This window comes from Blennius ocellaris, assembly GCF_963422515.1.
Source record: "Blennius ocellaris genome assembly, chromosome: 5".
Lineage (NCBI taxonomy): Eukaryota > Metazoa > Chordata > Actinopteri > Blenniiformes > Blenniidae > Blennius > Blennius ocellaris.
In genome coordinates, this window is record NC_137654.1 from 25,313,356 (window position 1) to 25,337,739 (window position 24,384).

General features: G+C 39.1%; 4 protein-coding genes across 4 annotated transcripts; 1 reads left to right on the forward strand and 3 right to left on the reverse strand.

Moving 5' to 3' along the window:
- Window positions 1–741: 741 nt before the first annotated feature.
- LOC308130395 (ADP-ribose glycohydrolase OARD1-like) lies at window positions 742–4,869 on the reverse strand. Its single transcript, XM_080496753.1, is given in 9 exon segments — window positions 742–904; window positions 906–1,008; window positions 1,097–1,209; window positions 1,314–1,372; window positions 2,136–2,340; window positions 2,461–2,547; window positions 2,636–3,621; window positions 3,705–3,801; window positions 4,731–4,869. Coding segments are annotated over 6 exon segments (570 nt in total). The 5' UTR covers window positions 2,506–2,547; window positions 2,636–3,621; window positions 3,705–3,801; window positions 4,731–4,869; the 3' UTR covers window positions 742–859.
- Window positions 4,870–6,368: 1,499 nt separating this feature from the next.
- Window positions 6,369–7,851, reverse strand: guca1b (guanylate cyclase activator 1B; the record flags this gene model as incomplete). Its single annotated transcript, XM_080496941.1, has 4 exons — window positions 6,369–6,493; window positions 6,725–6,839; window positions 7,015–7,164; window positions 7,648–7,851. 4 exons carry the CDS (start codon window positions 7,849–7,851, stop codon window positions 6,369–6,371), a joined length of 594 nt encoding a protein of 197 aa, XP_080353067.1.
- Window positions 7,852–11,129: 3,278 nt separating this feature from the next.
- LOC308130356 (serine/threonine-protein phosphatase 4 regulatory subunit 2-like) lies at window positions 11,130–17,712 on the reverse strand. Its single transcript, XM_080496678.1, has 9 exons — window positions 17,566–17,712; window positions 16,158–16,239; window positions 15,521–15,691; window positions 14,945–15,038; window positions 14,795–14,832; window positions 14,582–14,656; window positions 13,536–13,715; window positions 13,159–13,430; window positions 11,130–12,315 (listed from the first exon to the last, which is right to left on the reverse strand). Exons 1-9 carry the CDS (start codon window positions 17,597–17,599, stop codon window positions 12,008–12,010), a joined length of 1,254 nt encoding a protein of 417 aa, XP_080352804.1. The 5' UTR covers window positions 17,600–17,712; the 3' UTR covers window positions 11,130–12,007.
- A 262-nt stretch (window positions 17,713–17,974) lies between these two features.
- Window positions 17,975–22,958, forward strand: LOC308130357 (eukaryotic translation initiation factor 4E type 3-like). Its single transcript, XM_080496679.1, has 7 exons — window positions 17,975–18,269; window positions 19,096–19,168; window positions 19,495–19,589; window positions 20,546–20,606; window positions 20,758–20,824; window positions 20,969–21,124; window positions 21,225–22,958. The coding sequence occupies exons 1-7, from the start codon at window positions 18,115–18,117 to the stop codon at window positions 21,269–21,271; spliced, it is 654 nt and encodes a 217-aa protein (XP_080352805.1). The 5' UTR covers window positions 17,975–18,114; the 3' UTR covers window positions 21,272–22,958.
- The last annotated feature ends 1,426 nt before the right edge of the window (window positions 22,959–24,384 follow it).

Below are 24,384 nucleotides of genomic sequence, written 5' to 3' on the forward strand. Positions count from 1 at the left end.
GTGATGCTGAAGTACAGTCCTCCAGCCAGTCTGCATGCATGTATGAGGGGGAAATGGGAAGCCCGCCGCAGTGTACACAGCGGTTAATGTCTTTTTACTCATGAATTATTGAAGGTGCCCCGAAAGGAGAATGGGAGGGTCACAGGAGGCACACTACTGAGTATGTTCAGACAGTCTCACTGCTACCGAGGGTTACGATCATTACCGAGACCTGAGGTACTGTGTGCTTTAACTGCATTTCCTGATCTCACTCCTCCAATAGACTGTGCCGTGTAAAGACTCTGTGCCATTATGTCGCCTCTCTGTCACTCCACTTGAGTTTTGTGATGCGTTAAAAGGACTTTCCCCATGCAGGAGAAAATGGATGTGTGGGATTGACTGTGGTGTCAGATTCCTCGCTCCTCCGTCCCTTCACCCACATCTGGTCCATTGTGTCCCTGCTGCTTTAAAGTACATCTCCAGAGCGGATCAATAATGGATCCCACAGCCATCTGTACGGGCTACAATGAGCACTCCAGAAGTTGTACAATGGCCACAGACAAATGCAAATAACACAGTTTACCCAGTCAACAGTGGGAATGGCTCGTGTATGAATGGGCAAACCAGGGAAAAAAAAAAAACTGGTTCTTCAGACTCGGTGTCCAAGTATATATTAACATAGAGAACACAGGAGGTTAAACTTGTGGTGTCATGAATTCAGAACAGAGAGATATTGCAGAAGTTCATGAGGCTTTTGGTTTTAGTAAATGTTTATTTACATTCAATCAACAGCATTTCCCCATAAAAAGATCGATATTGTCAAACTGTGTATATGAAAAGTGCACTAAGAGCATGAACCCTGAATACTTCCTGCATCATTTCATCTGCGTATGAATTCCTTCATCACCATGGTCTGTTCTTTCTCATGGAAGACTGTAGACTGTGATGGAGATGTTTGTGTTTTTGAACACATTTCCCAGGATGCCAGACACTTTGTCCCACTTTAGTCGGTCCAGGCCGCAACCGATCCTGTCAAGAGGACACATTCGTCGCAACTGAAGTCGAAACACGCAGTGACTTTCAAAAACATATTCTAAACGAACACAAGGATACCGACCGAGGCATTGAGATTCTCGTGACTCCGTTGGTCACACAGTGTGCCTTCATGTCCTCCAGGCTCTCTTTCAGTTGGGAATAGGTCGGCTTCTGGTAGGCCTTTTTCTTTGTGACCTGCAAAGAATAAAATGAAGGCAACCATTTTTTAACAAACTGACTCACTTATCGAGATTTATCTTAGGCTCTCAAAATGGTTGAGAAGACTGTTAAATCTTTACCAGGTTGTAGATAAAACGCTGATCCCTTTTCAGTATGGCACACTGTCCAGGTTTCTTCTCTGTTGGAAAACAGGAAAGGTATTTGCATTGAAACATGTAACCGAAAATGGTTCATAAATCAAAGGGCATATATTTACATCCAAGAATAATAATTTTAGGTATTAAACCCCAAACTTTGAGGCACTTCTATGCAATCACTATTGTGATTGAGGTTGGAGAGCCTCCTAGTCTGTATAGCAGTGCACCACCTGATTGATCCTTTTAGTTTAGCGGTGTCGTGAAGCCATATTTGAACATTTAAAACTAGTTTGCCAAATGGCTCTAGAAAGAGCAGTCAGGCAAATCATCTTGCAGTAAGATTGTGGCACATTTTACATGAATCTGGCAAAAAATGTCTATCCCGAAAAGAGCCATTTTCATGCGGAAAGTCACTTTTTGAAAGATATATTGCCTAATAATGAAATATAGAGCCAGTGGTTTACTGTGTTGAGAAAAATCATAAAGTATAGGTCACATATTGAAATTACAAGTGCTTCTCACTTTGTTGAATCAATATAGAAGTAGACAAATTTGTGTATCAATATAAAGTGTAAAAAAAAAAGTAGAGGAATGGTGTACATAAGACAAATTATAAGGCAATGTGAAACAGGATTGCAGTATTGCACTACCACAATATGAAATAGTGAAGACAGAGGTTTTGTTATATATATATATGTGTGTGTGTGTGTAAAGAGGAAACTGGGTGGGGTGTATAGTGTGCCTGTACTGGCAAAATGAGACATATTTGTCACTGATGATAAAATAATTAAAAGACTGACGCACCCTGTTTCTTTAAATCATCCACTCCTTTAAACGTCTTCCTGAACATGACCGCTATGCCTGCCCCCATGCGGCAGTCCTCGCTGATGCAGTGAGCCAGAGACTCGACTTCCGGACAGGAAAACAGATCCCCGGAGACATAGTTCAAACTCCAGCCGCCTTCTGATGTCTGACCGGCAGGGGGCGGCTTTGGATCGCGAGATGGAGCCTGGTGACAGAGGCAATAAACAAACCACATGCCACGTCTTTTGTTAATCACTATATGTCCAATTACGTCTTCGCAGCTGAAATATACGAAGCTTAAGTAAATGAGCTATAGTGTCCTTACCTTAACTGTGTAGAAGTCAATTCGTTTCTGGACTAGAAGCGACATTGCTGAGAGAAAGTCCACTTGTATTCTGGATTGAGTCGAGAACTGCAAACAACGCCTTATTGTCTGCATTTATTGTTGAAACGTATTTGATCCTTTAAATTACCCAAACAAAAACGAAAGTACTACTTACAAACAGCTCGAAGTGCGACCGTGTCCGTGGCAGACGTCAAGAACAGTAAGAAACGCGGACGTTATTTATAATCTCGCGATACCAAACGAGAATGGGACTAGCCCATTTTCACACTTCCGCGTCTAAAACCAGATGTGGGGATAACCAGCGTCCATTGGCTATCGGTTTAGCATTGGACAGTGATACTCATGGCTCAGTCTCGACGCACTTGTTGTTGTTGTGTTCTTGGTTGCTCTTGTGCTGCAAGAAAACAACCTTATCTCTCTTACCACGCCTTTTCTACGGACCCGGACCAACGTAGGCAGTGGATCCAAGCCATTAGAAGGGAGGAGGGTCCGACGTTCTGTATAAAGACGGGGGGCACTTTTGTATGCAGCCGGCACTTCGCCCCAGAGGATTTTGTTAGCGGGAGTTTGTTACCACGGCCCACTTTGTTTGGAGGACTACATTTCAGAAAATTCTGAAGACCTATTTAAGTTAACAATGTATAATCTAAATTGATAGTGGATTATGCTGCAAATGAATATCCACCAAATCAAAACATGAATGTTTGCTAAATATTTAGATAATACATATTTTGTAATGGACATGTCTACCAGGTTTTAATATATATTACCTGCCCACCCGATAGTTGTAACCTTGACCAAAAAAAAGCATTTTTAAAACACGTTGCATTTCCAGTGACACTTGCAGAGACAGAAGATGCATAAGTTGACCAAGTGTGGGCACAACGCACATGTTGGCAAGACTGTGCTCCATCATAGGAATGGCAGGAATGTCTGGAGCCAGATGGTGCAGCATGATGCCACCGCAGGACTTGTACTGGTACTGGTAGGACATCGGTGAGCCCCGTGGCACAGGCCCAAATTTGGATGGGACCAACTCCAAAGTTGAGAGGCCATCTAAAACAAGAGCCATGAGTGGGTGGGACTCCAGTTGGCGTAGTTTTTCTCCTGATGCCAAGATGTCGGGATCAGGAAGTGGTCCTACAAACATACATGAGTGACATAATCACAGTAAGTTATGACAAAAGAAACATTACAAGCATAAAAATATTACCAACCAATACCTCTGTAAGCTCTGTACAGCGTGAACTGAAGACATCGTTTTCCGACCGTTTTGGGCTTTTGCACCACCACCTCACTGGCAGGTTCAGGATGGATCCCCTTATAAGAAATAAACAAATAAATATGTCAAATAAATAAATAAAGGGACAGGTGAGCAATTTGGTATGACATGGATGGATAGATTTCTGAGAGTTAAGATTCGTACTTAAATTACTAAAACTACAAAGGAGATTGTCATATGCTAAATGATATTACAAAAGAAAAAAAAAAAAAAGGTTCCACTTTTTCTTTTTTTGCCTGTGTTCTTGGTCTCTGTCATCTTTGCAGCCCATTTGTGCAGGCCAGTGCAGGAGGAACAGTTGGCAGCTGGAGCTGGGAGTAGTGTGCGGTCTGATAAAGGAGGGCAACTACATGGTTGCAAAAGCCTTTACCAGCAGCACAACTACAGGAAAAGGCCAACAACTCAGCCTTATCAACACCCAGTCAGATCTAAAAACAGATAGGTGTTTTTTTTTTTTAGCAAATATATAAATTGATACTTGTTAAAGCATAATTAGCTTTAATTAAGTAACATAATCATGTTTGAAGATGAACTGCAACCGCAGCAGAAGAGAAATAGTAAGCTCTCAGTCATACAGGAGTTGTCCATTGTACATGAAGGTTCTTCAGCTGGCATAAACAGGAACTGCGAGGTTCCTCATTTTTCCTCATGGACCTGAAGCATTTAGCTCTGACCACTACGTGTCCCTCCCTCCCTCCACAATATTTGATACTATAAGCATGCAGAAGCAAAGCAGGGTTAAGGTGAACATCTGGCATCATCATCATCATAACTAATATCGAGCACGTTTTCTTTCACATATTAATAGCAAACACATCAGAATGTTAACATATCATTTCAAAGTCTATATCATGCCTCTATTAAATACATCAAATAATTTAGCACACTAAATTAGACTTCTTAATCACGACATTATGTACATCATACGAAGCTAGCGGTTAGCTCGCTCAGCTACGTCTTTTCTTACCTTGATAGCGATGGATATATTCTTCATGGGAGAACATATACCCCTTTTCAAGTTTATTTGTTTGTGGATTCGCCGCTGCGATTGCCTCCGCATCGGCGAATGAAAAAGCTGGCAAGTCAAGGAGCGCTGATGAAAAAACACGGTCCATTTTCAAAGAGAGCGGCACAAACAGGAAGTGACTTGGCGCTATTTCCCGTTGTCGTGAAAAACGTCCGATGGATCCAGAGACGCATAAAGTCTGACGCTGCTGACGTACCACGCGGCCGCCATATTGGATGGGGCACCCTGCGCCCCCAGTGCACTTATTTTTTGAGAGAGAGAGAGAGAGAGAGAGAGAGAGAGAGAGAGAGAGCGAGAGAGAGAGAGATAGAGGTCTTTGATAGGGGTTGTGGATGTTTATTTATTTTAGTGCTGTCAGTCGATTAAAAAAATCTGTAATTAATTGCGATTAATCACATTGTTGAATTCAAAAACTATTTCTATAGTGTCCTTTTAGCTTTTGAAACGGTTTCTCTCCAAGATTAGCAAAATAATAAAACTGTAAATAAATATATTATTTACTTATTGAGGGAGGCATATTAAGGAGAAATATGTTTCCCTTAATATTGTAAAAATGTTATCCACATCATAAAGTGAGTCAGTAATTTATGGTTTGGACTTGAACTTGAACTGCTTTAATTTGAATAACATTGAAAGAATGTGTTCTAAAAGTTTGGACTGTTTGTTTATATGTATATTTGTATACAGTTTATGGTATTCATGTATGAGTGCTGTTGTCCAAGTCATTCATAGTCTCCTGTATATAATATATTTCTCCAATTATCAGTACAAAAACAATGTATAACATTAAACATATTATGATCACGTTTAATTTCTTGTTAAATATTTTTACATTGACCAGATGTTACATTTTGGGTTTTAATTTAAAAAACAATTATCACATTTCGGGCTCAGCACTTTTGTTACATTATCAACCTACTATATGTTCCATAGGGAAAGAAGAGGAATAAGTATTTACTGTGCATGCCCATAATGTAAAGGCCGTGGCCTCACAGTGAAAACGTTGTAGATTCAAATACTGGCCTGAACTTTCCATGTGGAGTTTATATATTTTCTCAGTGTGTGCATGGGTTTCTTTTGCAGCTACTCCGGTTTGCTCCCATGGTCCAAAAACATGTATGTGAGGTTAAATCAGTGACCCTAAAGTGCCTGGAGGTGTGAATGTTAGTTCAAGTGGATAAAGCAGTATAGAAGATGAATAGAAAAAGAAACCCCTCTTCAGTCTATGTTTGTGTGTTTATTGAACAGCTTTATGACACAAAACAGAACAAGATGAAACAAGTGCATTATGATGATAGCATACTTCCAACTGAACCTACAAATCCAGCTACATCATCATAGCAATAGATAGTTCTGGAGTATCTACGGCTTCTTCGCTCCATAGCATGATTTTATCTGAAGCAAAATACGTTTGTAAGCTAAATGCAGATTTTCTGTGGACGAACATCTAACATCTAACTGCAGTGTTGTTTTCTTTTATGTACATGTATACTACAACAGATTTTTTTTTAAAGAAATCAGATAAAATTATCTCACAGGAGTATTGTGCTTGACAGATTGTTAGTCCATGTCTCAGTCTCAGCAGTCTCCGCTGCGCCGTCGTTCGTTGATCCAATCCCCAGGGTTCACGTCCATCTGCAGCATCTTCATCACCCACTTGTCCCTCCGTGCCCCATCAATGAACTCATCCAGCGAAAGCTCCCCTAAGAGGCGACTGACAGTTACTTTTCAGGATTATGTGACGATATAGCTGTCTATTTTTCTTTTTAAAATCTTCATTTCAATCAGCAGAAACACATTATAGAGTGAACCTTTCCTTGCAATTTAGACAAGCAACAAAACCCACATGAGCACTGGCACACTGATCACCGCAGCCTTTCACAGACTTTGTAAATCAACTTTTAAGCCGTCAGAAAGCTGCCAGGAGCACTCACCGTCTCCATTTTCATCAACCAGCTCAAATATCCGGTCAACCACTTGGTCTGGGGACAGCAGGTTGCATTCTTCATCCAGCTCTCCGTGGCAGGCTTTCTTCAGCCGATAAATAGACTGAGAGACACAAAAGGATGTAGCAGTGTCTATAATGCAAACCTTCCCAACAATTTATCTCAAGATGCACTTTAAAATGTCCGGAAACCTTTGTCAGAAGGATACATAAAATGTTGTTATTGTTTTTTTTCTTATCTTGAAAAAAAAAAAAAAAAAAGAGAGAAGAGAATTTTACCTCCACAATTTCAAGAAGCTCTGTTTTATCGATGCAGCCGCTTCCGTCCTTATCGTACATTTTGAAGGTCCATTTGAGCTTATGCTCCAATTTCCCCCGAAGGACTAAGTTCAAAGCTGCCACGTACTCCAGGAAATCGATGGTGTTGTCCTGTGTGTGTGTGAAGAAAAGGGGCTCAAATGAAATGTAGGATTACCTCGATATTATGTAGAGATAAATGTTCCTTTACTTTCATCATCGTGATTTAAAAATGAAAAGCTTCAGGACAAATATTGTAAATATCAGATTGCCATTAGTTATTTATTTACTTGTCCTTGGAATTGAACCTGTATTGAATAATTGAAAAACCAATTAAATCCAGCACTGACATTCAGGCATGGCTCCGTGCATTATTAAAAAAATAATAGCTATTGCAACCATTCCAAATCTGGAAACTATACTTTCACTTCTTTTTTAATTGCTTTTTACAAAACTCTACGTTCATAACTGCAACAGACTATTTTCCTCCCCATCAATTAATAAAAATGTCTCATAAAAAAAAATCTATCCAGCAAATGTCATTTCAAAAGATAAAATAACTCTAAATGAGACTTATTATTCCTACAAATTAAAAAAAAAAAACATTGTACTTACGCCGTTCTTGTCAAAGGCTCGAAACATGTTTTCAATGTAATCTGCAGCCTCCTTGTTGTCGGTGACACCAAAGAAGCTCTTGAACTCGTGCATGAACAGAGTTCCACTCGGACACTCCACCACAAACTTTTTGTACCATTCCTGCAGCTCTGCCACGTCAATTTCCTTGTCTGGGTCACTTTCCTCACTCAGGCGCTGACCCATTGTGAAATTATATTTATTATTATTATTTCTTTTATATATATATATATATATATATATATATATATATAACTCCCGAAATGTTCTTACATCACCCGGGACTGCTTAACCCAGTTAACTACTTTAAAGATTTTCCTCTACATTAAATAAAAAATGTATATATACATATATAACAGTCACGGCTCAGTTAGACAGCCTAGAAATTATTTAAAAAAAATTGCAAATTTGCCAAAACACAAAGTTTTGGAAAGTCCATCCACACTGGATTGTAATTTGGCTGCTCTATTGTAGAAAATCCCATCTGAATGTGAGGATGAACCTGAGACTGCTGTGGATCACATGATGAGGGATTAGAATTGAACTCTTGTCATAATCAATTAGCAGCGAAGTGATCATGGCCCTGTTACCTTGTGTGGCTGCTTGTTTCTGCACCAAATTAAGAACCGTGTCTATATTCGGGATATTGACTGTATTTTGACTTAAATCAACCAGACTCTCTAAAGAGTCATATGAAATATCTCTTCATATTTGTTCCATCCATTTGTCATTTACACAGGTTATACAGCTCAGGGTCATTGGATGCTGGACCCAATCCCACCAGACATGTGTGAAGGCAAAGTACATCCTGTACAAGTTATTAGCCCATCAGAGGGAAAACAAACAGAGAAACACATTCATGCCTACAGGCAATTTAGATACAATTATTCTTATTATTCTTATTATTCTTGTTATTCTTATTATAGACAAAATGTTATAGCACCAAGCTGTCACGTGGACACAAGTCCGCTCAGATTTGAGCTTTTCGAGTAAAAGATGAAGATGATCAGCATGGATAGAGATGTCATTAGTAGGGTTGGGATAACTAATTAAAATCATTAGTCAAATAGTCGGGTGCCTTCAATCGTCGACGAGTCGTCAGTTAATTCTGATAGTAAATGAAGTTCAAATCTAAAGCTCCAAAATGAACTGTATTTAAGGAACAAAACTGCAAAATTGTGCATACAAGAAGAGAACATGGTATTAACACAGTGACCTGTAAGGCAATCTTTGCCAAGACATTTATTCAAAGGATTAAATTGTATATCAGCCCCACGATGGAAATATACACATTTAACCTGTCATTGTAAAGCAAACATGGAAACCACAAACATACATCGCCTGAATAGTTATAAATCATGATAATCAAAAGATCTGACTCATCAACTAGTAATAGTTGACTGTTGTGACTTGTCATCCCAACCCGAGTTATTAGCACAAATACATAAAGCATTCTTTTATGACTGACCATAATAAATTCTTCCACACAATTAACCTTTGAGCTAAAAAGGTCAGAATAAGACTGTCTCAAGCCTAAGCATTAGCAGAGGGAGCAACACAGCCAATAATACACACGGGGAACAATTTACCAGTGATGGAGTTTTACAATCCAACAGGTCCGAATGAAAATATGCATTGTGGGAGACAAAGAACAGGATTCAGGGAAACCCACAAATTCCCTAACGTAGAAGGAAGTGGTAAACAATATGGTCACTGCACAGCCTCATGTATTTACTTCCATAATAGGAAGCTCCAGTCTGATGATTCATTTGGGGTCAAATATTCTGTTATCCCACAAAGCCTTGACCTTCAGGTACCAAGTTATTTACTGTCATTAACTGCAGCCCAGATTGCTCTTTGCACACTTCCTGTGGCCTCACTTAAGTCCATAATACATGTGTTGTTGCTAATGATAGGCTTCAAGATTGCACAAAGGGTTGATGGGTTTATTATATTTTGTGAAATTGTAAGAAACTTTGACCCATCAGTCACCATTATGCAGCTCAAAAAAAGTGAAATTGGAGAGAGTTTAACTGTTGAATTAATATTGAAGGCAGTGAAACGGACTTCATGAGATGCAGGAACACATTGAATAGTAAATTATGTGGGCACATTCTGAACTGTATATATAATTGTGTTTATTTGTACATATGTAGTTATGTTCTTATAATCAACATGTCTGATATAATTTATTATCTTCATCATCATCATCAACTTGATGTTTTTGAAGGAATAAGAGCATCAGTCTGCCACTGTTTACAGTTGGGGGCTCGGCCTGGTGCGACACCTCGCTGGCCACTTCACCATATGTGCTGACGACAGGGACAGCGATAATCTTAGCTTAGAGGTTTCAAGGCCACCGGGGAATCACCGTATGTTATCCGCTCATTGAAATGATTCATACAGTCTGTTTCTTATGCAAGAGATATTTTAAATATCGCCTGCAGTTTTATCCTCCTGCCAAACAGCTCATAATTATTGTTCCTGTCACAACTACCCCCCCCCCCCCCAAGCAGAAATCAGTTCTCGACACGAAATGTTAATATTTCAGCTTGTGAGTGACGAGCCAGCAAAGAGATTGGTCAGGGTAACAAATGTGCCACATGTGGTCCAGATCAAGGCATGTGGGTATCAAGACAGCAACTGGACAGCTTTTTTGCTCTCCAGAGCGTTTCACTTCTCATTCAAAAGCTTGGTCGATAAACTGAACTGATGAATGCCACAATCCATCAATACAGATTAGTTCAAAACCGCACTTTCCTGCGGCGAATTTCAAAGCGGCCTTATTCTTGGTTGATTTTAGCAGTTTTATTCGCTGCCACACTGTGCAAAGTTGATCTTTTGTAAACCTTGATGACAGTTTTATTCAACACATCTGTGAACAGTGCCATCAAGATAATAAATGCACAAACCCAGAATCAAACGGTTCTTCTAGTAAGCATTCACTGGTGTCATTTTGACTAGTGCATTATTTTCTACTGCACTGGTTGTTAGTGGCTTTAGCTCATGGCAGCAGTAATGCACAGGGCAGCCGTCCACGATACGACATAACATCAAAGATTTGAAGCCACTATCAAGGATATCGCCACAATTGTCCACTTTTTCTCTGAGATTGACAAAACCAAAAATTGTGTCGCTGCCTTTATTTGGCAACTCTAAATGAACAGTGATTGTCTTCATTTTCTTACCCTGTGATGGGCCATTGACCTGCCAATGATGTCCCTTGAATCAATCGGTCACTCTTAACGTACAGAGCACTTTTCACCAACAGCTCACCACCAACTCTCAAATGAAAGGACTCTTTCGTTCAAATTCAGTTAGTCATTGAGTAATCTGGTTGGATTCCATTTGAATATCTGGTGAAAATGAACTTCTACTTTTACTCGTGGGAGTGAAAGACAAATGGATGCCACACTTCAGATTTTTTGTATTTATTGCTTTCCATGAATACTATGATACAAGCTCAAGCCTTCACTTTCCAGCAATTATCAGATTTACAAAGGCAGTGGACAAGTATAACAAGTCTACAAAAACTGATTTACTGTAAAAAACCTTAATTATCAAAAGTGTCTGGTTGTACACCTAAGGTATGACATAGAGGAAATGTAGAAGTACCTTGTGTGTCGTCTACACAGTTGAAATGGTTACTTTTACACAAAACCAATATTCATTCTAACCAAACGCGATACAACCAGCAATATTGTGTTATATTGGCTTCATACAGTGATAAAGCAAAACTACAACATTTTCCACATCCTTCAAAATCAACGCTTACAAGTGCAAGATAATGTTAATAAGATTATTTTCATGGTATGTACTTCAGAGTAAAAGCAAGAGAAAAGGAAAAAGACCAATTGTGAAATGATGCTTCACGTTCTGACGGATAGATCTCGTCCTCCACCTGAAGTGACACACATTCATCAGGAAGGGAGTCGACGCAAATGTGCTGAGGCCAAAACACCATCAAATTAAGCTTTTCTGGAGAACGCATGCCAAATGACAAGACAAAATTGCTGAATACATTAGTTATCGTGGTTAAATTACAATGTTTAGATTAAAAAAAAAAAAAAAAAAAAATGATTAGAAAACTTTTTTTTTTTTAGTCTACAGTGAAAAAGGCAGTCTCCATAATCGTCTCCTTCCAGTTTGAATACTTGTGGATTCGAGATGCTGAAACTGCAGAGGACGCAAAGATCCCTCTTTGAGGAACTGTGAGGTCCACATGGCCTCTGGTCCTGAAGCCTGAAGGTCCACAGTGCTACAGATATACCACCGCTGTGGTATCTTACAGTGTAAAAAAAAAACCCCAAAAAACTGTCACTTTGTGGGTTGGCCAATCAGGTCAGTCATGTTCTTCAGGCTCTTTTGCAGTTCCTGCACTTTCTGAGGTGTCGGCACCGCCCTCTGTTGACAAGTCGGGTGAATTACTGGACGAGGGGGTTTGCTTGTCACTGCTGAGGCTTTCTCCATCACTGCTGCTGCTGCTGCTGCTGCTGTCGCCATTGTCCTGCTCGGAGCTCGTCCTCTTCTCCGACGAGATAGTCTGCTCTGATTGGTCCTCAGAGCTGTGGCTCTTCGGGCTGTGGGCGGTCGCTGCGTCACAGGCGTCTCCTTGTTCTTCAGAGGATTCAGTCTTTGTGCTGCTGGACTCTGAATAGTAAAATAAGCCATGGTTTACTATTAAATCCAACAAATGTCTTAGTACGAATAAGTTCAATGCAACTGATGTGTTTTATTGTGAGCCAAAAAAAATTAATCTTTCGAACAACTACACTGATCACAGAAGTAGATCCGATGGTTCTCACTCACTCAGAAAATCTGTTTATAAAACTTTACAATCTTTAAAATATATATATTCAAAAATATGATATATGTGCAGATGGGGTTGTGTTCACTGTGAGGAAATATTTTCAACAGCGTCTGTGGTCACACTTAGCCACTCGTGAGACGGAAAAAAAAAGGTGCAGAAATCTAGACAACACAAGAGAACATAATCTACTGATTCTTTATCATCATATTTAAAACACTCTATTTCAGGAAATGTTATTGACTTTGAGATGATGCAAGTAAAAGATTCCTTCATGCATCATTATAAGTGGATGGCTCTGAGGCAGAATTCACACTGGTGTCGTCATGTCATTCAGTTTTGGAACGTTACAGAAATGATCAGACACAGAACTCTTCGCTTCACATCTTGTAGGACAAATGTCAGAAGAAGAGTATTTATTCCTCTATCTGACCAGCAGTTTGGAAAGTAAACACCCACTGCTTTCAGTCCTAGATAACTTCTATTATTACACTGTTGTATTGCCCCGTACTTCTGGTGATTGTCGAACAAGCACGAGTGGTGTGTCTTTAACCCAAAATCAATCAGCCATGAATTCTGCACAAGAAATGTCTGTGTTGTTCTTGTTGGTGTCCATACAACCATTTCTGTGTTAACTTTAACTGACCGTATCAGTATTTGTCAACCGAGGATGAATTTCCACTTACCACAATGGTCTGAGACGGCGGGTCTGTCGCAGGGTGCTGCACTGTCATCTCCTCCACCACTTGAGTCTTTGGACGGCTCCTCCGCCATGCTTTCCGGCTCTTTATGACAAGATGGCTCCTTCTCTTCACTCGTTTTCTCCTCTTCCTCCTCATCAAACTTTAGCCTCTTGACCTCCTGTTTGTCAGCATCGGAATCCTCCTCTTCTTCTTCAGAGTGTTTGTTTTTGATCCCGCTGTTTGCCGTTGTCTGATTATCTGACACTGTAGTTTCACTATTAAAAAAAAATAAACCAATTAATCTGATTTATCCAGTCAAGTATGACATAACATGACACTCGGGATAAAACAACGTAGAAACTCACACCAAACTTCGTTACCTGATATGATGCTGATCCTCTTCTTCTTCCTCTTCATCCTCCTCCTCCTCTTCTTCCGTGGTTGGCTCTGGCTCTTTGCTGACCGGACAGTCAGGAAGCCCATTGGTGGAGAGTGAGGATGACATTGACAGCTTTGGTCTGGTGAGTGATTTTGGTATGCCTGGTCCATTCACATTTCGACTACAACAAGAAGAAAAAAAAAAAAAAACGTTACCACCATAATTCAGATGAAGATGAATCATAATGTACACAACATTGCCTTGGACCCCGAGTGAAAGACCAATACTGAGAAACTATATTTAGTTAGAAATGCAATGCAGAAACACAGTCTTCCCCCAGGCTGTCACTCTGATGAACATTACTGAGTCACAGAATTTCAGACCTGCTGCAGTGGAATAACCTGGAACAAAACTGTCACTTTAAATGTACGCATACTATTTAATTTAACTGATCATCTATGCACATTAATGTAAATACTGAAAGTTTAACTACCTCATGTTTACCTCATCATCCTTTGCACTTCTCACCACTGCACCACTTAGTCTCTGAATGCTTGTTTATATTTTTTGTTGATTATTACTTCTGTACAAAGAGAGCACAATCTACCAGAGTCAAATTCCTTGTGTAAAACACACATGGCCAATAAAGCCGATTCTGAAATAAATGAAAACTAGTATATAATATTACCAAAATATCCCAAAGGCTTATACAATAAAAAAGGTGATTTTATGAAGCCACTTTTAATGCTTGTTTCTAAAAACATCCAAGAATATCTTTCGACGAACCTGACGGCTATGTTTACATGTGAATTATTGATATTTTTCTGCATGTTCTGGCCTGCTGCATTGTGAGTGATAACAAGGAGCTGCACCTTCTTAGGATGAGTTCAGGTGCCTGTCATCTTGCCATGTACATTCTGATCAATAAATAATCCTCATATTAGGAGTAAACATATGAACTGTCCATAGCTGATTGATACACACCAGAGAGAACCACTAATATTGACGATACACAGAAAGTAATCCCTGACCAAAAGTCGGTCCCACCTGTCTGAATATAGAGAGGAATTGCCAGGAAACATCACTCCATTCATTCTGTTTACAGTCGATGCTCCATTTTTCCTTCGGGAAAAAAAACGAAAGGCACGAAAACAATTGTATGTTAATTATATTTCTATGTGTATAGTATAAACAATTTTTTTTAAAACAAAACCAGCAGCTATTAGGAAAAGAAGGTAAACGTAGCTGAGTTGTACTTACTCTGATGTGGCGTACACACAGCTGACCACCATTACATTCTGGAAGACATAAACAAATACACATTTAAAAAATACAGTTTACACCCATAGATTGACCATTTAATACAAGAATAATAATCAGCATGGCAAGTCAATGTAATGTTGTGCTGACCTTCTCCAAACCCCTGAGAAACTTGTCTGTTCCTGCGTAGTTTCGTTTTGGGTCCGTCAGGAGTTCACAGAGTCGCTGGATGGTGAATGGGATTCTGAAACGATCAATCGACATAGTGTATTCTAAGTTTACGAATGCATGTCGATCTCAATAAATTAAAAAAAATAGAAATAAATGAATGAATACTATTATCGAGGTGAAAAATAACTTATGTTTCAATTGTAAACCCTTAAAACAATTTTAAACGAGCAACGGCTGCTTTTTGGTATCGTTTTGGTTTCAGTCAGTTTCATCTGAACTAAACTTCTATTTGAAGTATACAAAATGTGAATGATGAATAAACTATAATAGCTGAAGAGAAACCCGGCTACCTTTGGCACGTATTACTCAAGTCTTCATCATTCTTTGTGAGTTTTTTAATCTGTAAACGCTTTATAAATAAACTTGACTTACTTACTAGTTGTTTTATTCAATAAATACAAACACTGATAATATTCGAAAATCGGTGTCATGTACATGATTTCCAGGGTTGTTATCAAAATGCACTACATTACTTATTATGACATCATCACTCACCCATTGTAACCATCTACGATCTTTAAGATCCTTGTCTTCATTTCTTCAAAAGGGATATAGTCCACGTTGGGATTATGCAGTCCCCTCTGCTCTGGTGCAGACGCCTGGAAATCGTCCATGACTTGTTCCAACTTGAACAGGAAGTAGGTTCTGAACTGTGACCACGAGAGCCTGCAAAATATCCAAAGTGCAAGCACGTCTCCATGTCATTCACACGTAAATGACTTTAGAAGGAAGACATGTGACTTATGATTAGGGCTTCACGGCAGTAGTTAAAAATGAAATATATCATAATGTTGAGAAATGTAACCAAGATACGACTTACGATAAACAAACATTTATGTGAATAAAACATTATATGCTAATGTTTTACTGTATGGCTGAAGTTCCCACCAGCAGCATTTCCAGAGTTGCTTCCCTTTGTTCTCTGACTCTCAATAACTGACATGCGGAGCACATGGAAGATAATGTACGCAGTTCAGTCTGTCTTTGGTGATATGTATGTTGCAAGTGTTGATATTGGCCATAAGTGTGCAATACATAATGCAGCCCCAATTAAATTAAAACATTATTGATGAGTTCAATATTATTTTGCTGTTTTTTGACGATGCAGCCCGTCCTGAAAGTTTCTACTCACGTTGGTTGTCCCGTCTTGGCAACATGACACAGGAACTGCTCTAACACAGGGCACGTCTCTTTCTTCCCTTTCTTCTCGAAATCTGTTAATGGCCACATAAAAAACAACAACTGTTTGTTAATAACTTAACTGACATACAAATCACATTCAAGGTAAAGCTGACAAAAAGTTATTTACATATGAATTGCTTATTACAAAAAAGATAATTGTACATCTATTGTGACTTTCAAACTGCATGGAAGTATTTTGTGTTTTGGTTACAAAGTTTTGCTTACAGAACAGCGGACATTATAATTTGACTGAACTTGTTACTACTTGGTAGGGTGCGGTTTGCAGAGTTGGATGGGCTCCTTCGTTTATTTATCTACCCTGGATAATGACAAATGACTAACCCTAACCCTAACCATCAGGATAGGAGAGAACACTTCATATCATCTTAAAACAACGAAAAGTTCGGTTGTCACCACTGTTTTCAAGATTAAAGTCATGCAATAGCCCTGAGCCTTTTCATAAAGATATTCTTGTCGATAGCAGACTGAAATGTCAACCGTTGAAAGGCAAAAGTCTCTGCAAGAAAATCCACCTGAAACATAGTTGATGCACCTGGACTTCATTTTAGATGCATTGAATCATTGCACTAAATTTGTCACACTTTTTAAACGCAAACTCGTTGACTTGATACAGAGCAGGCCTCAAAGTCAAAACGTCCACATTGAAGGGAGGAAAAACTTAGTTTAATCTGAGGGATACGCACAGAGACAAGCCTGATCCAAGCGGGAATTAAAACGTAAACACATGCATCAAAAACATTGTTACGCATGACCCAAGAGGGTATAAATAATCAATGACTAAACTTGGCGCAGATCATCGTGGAAAACGACTTAAATCAGACTACTTCTGACACTCCGGGCAAAATTAGCGTCAACTAGGTCATTATAAATAAATGCCCATCACCTGTGCGGAGAGAAAACACACTCGATAAGGACAACAACAGATTAAACCTCACATTGAACTTCAGTTTCAATGAACAATATGCAAACTTCACAGAAGTTAAGTTAGTAAGTTGGAGTTTGATAGTTAGCAGTATGTGCGACACTACCGAGCTAGCTCTTTACATAACCCGCCAAGTCTCGGCAAACGAAAAAAAGCGTCAAAGGTAAGGACCTGAAAGCACTCGTTTCGTGTATAAAATACCACTTAAAACTATCTAAAAACCCGCAGACGCTGGGAACAGAGTCTCTGGGCATCTCTTCTGAACGCTGCTTGTTGTTGGTAAGCTAAGTTACGGATGACGCTCGAAACGCAGTTAGCAAACATCGCATGTTCTGCCTGCTCGCGCCCAATCACTTGGGGAAATTATTAACTAAAACAACAGTGAGTCACTCGTGCAGAAGAGGATAAGCATTGCCTTGAAACGCTTCCAATAAGGCGTCGATGTCCATCGCTGTGTCCAGTCACAGGCAGGAAATACTGGCGAGTTAGCGGGTCGTTAGCGCCTAAGCTAACCCAACAAAGCTGGTGGCAGCGCGCACTGCGCAGGCCCGCTGTGACGTCATCACGTCTGCGGAAGAAGCGGAGATCAACAAAGCAGCACCAGTGTCCTCTTGGCCTAATAATAAGCGTTTTAATTTTAAATCGCTGGTGGTTTTTGATTGGTATAGCCGTTGCAGATACATATGTTTACTTGCAGCAGGCAGGGAGTCTGTGGAAGCTGCGTGCGCGCTGTAGCCGCCGCGGGCAGTGAGCGGGCGTCATCGGTTTTTTCTGTGTTGTGACGGCGCAAACCGGCGGAGGGACCAATGAGTCAGCAGCTGATCGGGGTTAATTTCACCTAACCAACCTATATATATATAACGATAGCGGCAGGGGGGGATAAAACGTCTGCGCTAGAGCTCCGCTCAGTTGGAGTATTTTTTTTTTTCTTTATTCCTCCCTCAGTTTTTTTTTAGCGGTAACAATGGCAGCCCCTGCGTTACAGCTGAGCACCACATCCAGCCCGGGTCTGCTGGAGCACAACATTCACATCAGAGACACAGATCTGGAACGGATTCCGACTGAAAATGACACTGACACGCTGCCTTTACATTCTCCCTGGACTTTCTGGCTCGACAGGTGAGAAACTTGTACTTGTTTTAGGCGCTCTGTTATTTTAGAGGTACTCAGCCGGTGACAAGTCAGTGAACTCTTTGTCGCTGACCCAGTAAAGAGAACAAAGACCGGAGATGAGGCCCGAAATAACTCGGGCTTACATCCTGAACGAAACCAATATTGATATTAAGAAGGCATGGGTGATTTTCAACCTTTAATAAATGCCCCCTCTCCCAAAAGAACAGAAAGAAAAGAAATCACGTAACAAGGCCAGTTGGTGATTGGTGTCGACACGTCTTTGAGCGCGTTTTCTCTCTGACCTACATACTGGCCCTCTACTCAGATTCATCCTAAAATAAACACAAATACACTTAATTATGACCGATTGTCAAATATAATATAGTTATACAATTATATAATTAAGTTTTACAAGTGTTATGGTTCTCAACTTGTTGAGTCACATGTTTGCAGGCATTGTGGAAGTGCTCTCAGTTCCCCCACTCAAATGTAGGTCAAACGTCTTCTTAATGGAAAGTAGCAGATTTATTCATTAAAACAAACTGCGATGTCATTAATACGGAGGGATTCTCGAGTAACGGTGGGTTACACAAGCGTCATTCACAGTGTGTTGCAAATCCGAGGGTGGTGTGTTCAAATGGGGTCAGTGTTGTTTACTGTTTACTAGCTTATTTGTCATCTGATTCCAGTCGAACAGCCTCCCTCCCTCCAACCTGTCTGCTCACAGGCCACAGCTCTGACCATGTCTGATGACCATGACACATGGAAAATATCTGTTTACAGAATATGAGATATGGTTATATAAACTTTTTAAAAATGTATGTTTGTTTAGATCACTTCCAGGAACTACAGCGGCTGAATGTGAGTCCAACCTGAAAAAGATTTACACCGTGGAGACTGTACAGGTATGATGGTTTTACAATCTTTTGCGAGGACATTGTGTCTTTTTCCACTTGTGATTACTTTGTGCGAGAAATTACATGCCGGATTATGTTGTAACTGGCGCCAATCATACATGCTATGTGTTCACGGTATACAGGCCTAGCCACATTTTTTTTTTCTTATGCACTCATCAGCCTTGCGGAAGTTAAAAAGCAATGCGGAGAACACCTTATTTTGGCCCCTGTAACAAATGTGAAATATTAACAAGGTCAACTGTTTGCACTTGCTCTACCGGTAAATTGCTCAATAAAACACTTTGTTTCCTGTCTTCGACTTGGCACTGGGATAGAACTTTTGGAGAGTTTATAACAACATACCTGGCGTCTCCAGCTTGCCCCTGAGATGTAGTTATCATCTGATGAGAGGAGAAAGAAAACCACTCTGGTGAGTTGATCATGACGAATATGTGTGTTTTCATATTATTCAAAGGTACTGAGTGTGTAATACGGCAGCATATAACAATGTTTATTGATTGATCAGATTTGGTTTTTGTCATAATTTATTTATTTATTTATGTATTTTAATTTCTGCTCCTTTATGAGTAAATAAACCATTTGGATTTTGACAGGGCAAATAAGAGCCCAAACCCCTGCTTGTATACTGTGCTAAAATATCTAATAAGGGGGTAAACAGTACATCAGATGCTTGTCAAAATGTCCCAGTGAAACAACCATCGCTTCAGGTCAGCAATGATTATGTTGAGGAATGCAGTCAGTCACGACAGCTGCTTGTCGTGATGGATATGATGCCCTTTCTGTCTTTCCCATCATGTATACACACACGCTTTCACTCCGACATTTCTTAATGAAACCTAACAACAGCAAGTTGAACCATTCCCTTTTTTGGAAGTGACGTTTATTTCCAAAAACAACACTGAAAAAATTATACATTACTGCTATTAACCGCCAAACAAACGGTACCATCAAGAGAGCTGCAGGACACACAGACAGCTGGAGCTGATGGGTCAGCCCAGACGCCATCTTGGATAGGTCCCCGCTTCATCTCAATTTACTTTTATTGAGAAAGGAGGACTGAAAATTCATTTTTAATGTGCGAAAACATGCTGGAATGAAACTAGCTTTCTGGAAAATAAGTTGAACATTTTGAAGAGTTTTGATTATTTTGATGGTATAAACACCTCCTTCTTCAATAGTGAATGCACTGAATGGGATGCGAGTCTGTCTGATGAGTTTATCTATCTGAAACAACAAATCTATATACATAACATGTTTGTAATCTGTTGTCAACAGTTTCCCGAATACATTTTCTTAGATTTATTTTGGACCCGGTGTTGCAGCCCTGGTGCGAAATATGTAACATTTCCTCCATCTTGTGTGCAGGGAGGAAGAAAGCAATGCTAAAGGTGGTGTTTGGAAAATGAAAGTACCTAAAGAGTGCACTGTGAGTGACATACCAAATTATTCAACATGTACAGTTATTTTTTCCATTCAAATTTGTCACATGCAATATTATCGGGAATAACTTTCATTTGTGTCATATTTATTTTTACTGATATGTCTCTTATTTTCTATGTTAATTTTTAAACCTGCAGTCTGCTGTGTGGAAAGAGCTGTTATTGGCTACTATCGGTGAACAGTTCACCGATTATTGTCCGTCAGGTAATCTATTTATTTTATTTTTTTTTTATTCTTAAGCATTCATGTCCTTATTCTTTAATGCATTTCTAAATCATCAATGATTCAATATCAACACTGTGTTCTGGTTTGTCAATGCTTCTGTGTGATTGTGTGCTGCTCTGACAGACGACGAGGTGGTCGGGGTCAGCGTCAGTGTAAGAGACCGGGAAGACATCGTGCAGGTCTGGAATGGAAACGCTTCTTGTGCTAATGAGTCGAATATCTTGGCAAGAATCTATGAGCTTCTTCCACAAATACCGTTCAAGGCAGTGTTTTATAAGCGTGAGTATTTCCTTTTCTTGTATTCCCCATGATGCAACATCAGTAGTAATGCTATTCAAATGGGTCTGCATTGCTTAAATTCTGTTTCCTTATTTTGCAGCCCACGAGGAGCACCACGCTTTTGAAGGAGGTCGAGCAAGACATTAGCACACTCTGCACTCAGAGCCATTGATATACACTTTGGGGTTTTTTTTTTGTTTGTTTTAATTTTTTAGTTTATGAGCTAATGCTGGGACAACTTTTGAAGCGGTTTAGATGCTTTGTGTATCATGTATAATCTTGATTGATTACCTCAACGTAGCCTAGCGATCATGACTCAAAGTCAATAAAACGTCACATCTTCTTGGAGCGACTGTCATTCATAACCAAATATTGTTTTAGTCGAAAGTGCAAAGAGAAAAGCAGTTTATTTGATCTCTGGCTGTGTTTGTAGGTTTTTATACTGCATTATTTCACACAACTGTAACCAAAATGGTAGATCGTGTACAGTCAGATTTTTTTAGACGTATAACAGCATACCTGTTGCAGTTTACCGAGTCCACACAAATCTAATTTTAAGGTTTAAGAGGAGGCCAAGTTTGAAAAAAAAAAAAAAGAAAAATCTCAAAAATACATTGTAGTGTTTTTATAGTTGCCTCCATTCTGTCTCTCTCTCTCTCTTTTGTAATTTACAGCCAAAATACTGTTGCCTGTACTGGAAATGTGGAAATTTTTAATAAGCTGTAAAGGTAATGTTTGAGCAGCGAATTGCACATTCTTTTTTTTTTTTTATTTCCTTGTCTAGGATATGAGCGAAAGGTGGGAGAAATATATTTTGTTGTTACAATAAAATGACCTCACTGCACAAAACACCTTGAGTAGATGCTGAGAAATATATGCAATCATTTCTATTCTGTTGAGTTTCTGACAAATTTGCTGTGTCATTGTTGTCGTTTAGTCTGAGCCTCCGCCATGAATCAAGCACTTTGTTTCCGTCTGTTTGTCTAAAGCATTAGATAGTCCGGCTTGGATTCAGTTGTGACCCATAAAACCAAAAACACCTTGGTTTGGTGTCACCTTTTCTGATGAGATGTAAGGCTGTATTCTTTTTTTTTTTTTTTTTCTGTTTTGTCTGTCTTTGCTCTATTTGTCTTCGCTTTCATTTATGTGATGCCTTTTAGTGTGTAAAACGTAGCCTCAGAAAAAAAAAATGGACGCAAAAAAAGAAAGACGTACGGCTACATTAATATTGAATCCATACTTTCAAAATGTATCTCATGATGTGATTAGCTGTCTTTCTTTTACACAAGATCATATTTACTAGTAATTTAATCCTCACCAAAGGCGCCTTTCCTATGCGTTTCTGTGTTTGTGGCTGAAAATATAGTTGTTTTCTTTCTTTCTATGAGTACTGTAACACTTGAGGTCATTTCTGAGGCGCTGCCTGGAATGCATTAAAACCCACAGAACAACTGCTGTGATTTTTTTTTTCTTCCCCCAGTTGAATCAAATGTTTTGTGTTTGTGATGCTAAATGTTCAACTAGGTTTCTGTGCTTTGATCAATTTGAGTTACCTTTCACACCACACACTTTGCCAAACTTGCTTCATTTCTTCCCGTATTGCGAGGCTGTTTATTTAATATTGTTTAAAGCACATACTGTTAGATAACGGAATAACAACACTGTTCCCTCGCACATACGCTGCTGACTTCAGATCTCGGCTCATGTAACTGATTGTTATCTTGGATGGTGCCTTGGGTTTTATCAGCAGTTTACAATGTTAACGTCTTCTGTGTTCAGCATGGTGAAATTGTGTTTAGTCAACTTTCTCTATTTGTTTTACACGTGTTACAAATAAAACGATTAAGACTAGTTACACTTCCTCTTTTGTTTCTTTCTTTTTTAAATACTGAGACTAATGTCCTATTTCACCTGATATCAAAATAAAACGCAATATTGTATTTGGTGCTGTTTTCATAGATGTTATACCCATTTAGCTTTGCCTGTATGTTAGGGTTAGTATTATTAGTGTCATTATCTTAGTTTGCTTCATACTTTATTTCATTTTCACCATATATATATATATAATATACAAAAGTCTGTCGTAAATACTAAATATACATGGTATAGCATTCAATGGAAGGGGAACATTGAAGGGTGATATTTTTTAAGACATGGATAGGTCCTAATTTTATAGGTGTGTGCACATAGTGCACTTGAACCTCTCAATTTTATAACCTCTTGTAACGGAGCTCTATTGTGTATTCAGTATTCAGTGCTTATATATCAATAGTTGAAGACAAATCCTGATGTTTGCTGTCCAGCATATAAGATTATATATGTGGTTTGGACTATTAATGGAGTGGATTGTTGTAAAGAAAAAACCATGCCATTTGTTCTTTGTAATCTAGGATTCTGGACACTGGATTATTTTCTTTTCAAGTACATTTAGTTGTTCACGGTAACCACCATTTCATGGCAGTCGGTAGTAAAATGACTCCCTCTTGTGGTTACACAATATTAGAAGGTGTGACAGGACTTTATCTCAAATCAAAACCGAATTATATTGTCTGGTTTACTGATTTAAAGGAAAAATAAGATTTTCTGCAGTGGCTGCTACTATATGTAGTATCATCCTGTGCAATCGGCTCTAAATCATTGATTGAAGAGGGCAAAACATCCTGTTGTAAAGAGAACATATCTCTACAGACGACCTCTCTATTCTACGAATATAAGTAAATTTTTGAGTTCAATATTTTTATATTACATCTTTCATATGTTTCAATTGAGAAATGCATCTTGTATTAAACGTTCTTGCTACAAATCCTGACAACCACTTGTAACAAAATAAATAAATACATGTATTACGTTAATAGTAATAAGCCCGTCACCTTTACTTTGAAAATGAGATTGGCATGGTAACATATTTACACTAGAGACGCTTTTTGTTGCAAATGTGTTCTAGATAACAGACCTGAATGAGCTAGTAACCCTCATAAGTCACGTCATTTAATTGTGACGTGATAAGATTAGAAGCTGTTTGGTTAGATTTTATCAGTTCTGCACAATATAAAATGGTGCTACATTTTTATAATACAGAGACTGTGTGTGTGTGTGTGTGTGTGTGTGTGTGTGTGTGTCAGAGAGAGAGCGAGAGAGAGAGAATTTGTTGCGTATTTGTATCTATCTATCTATCTATCTATCTAGCTATCTAGCTATCATCGACCTCCCTACCTGCAATCATATATGATATCCCTTGAAAATAAAACTAATAAATGTAT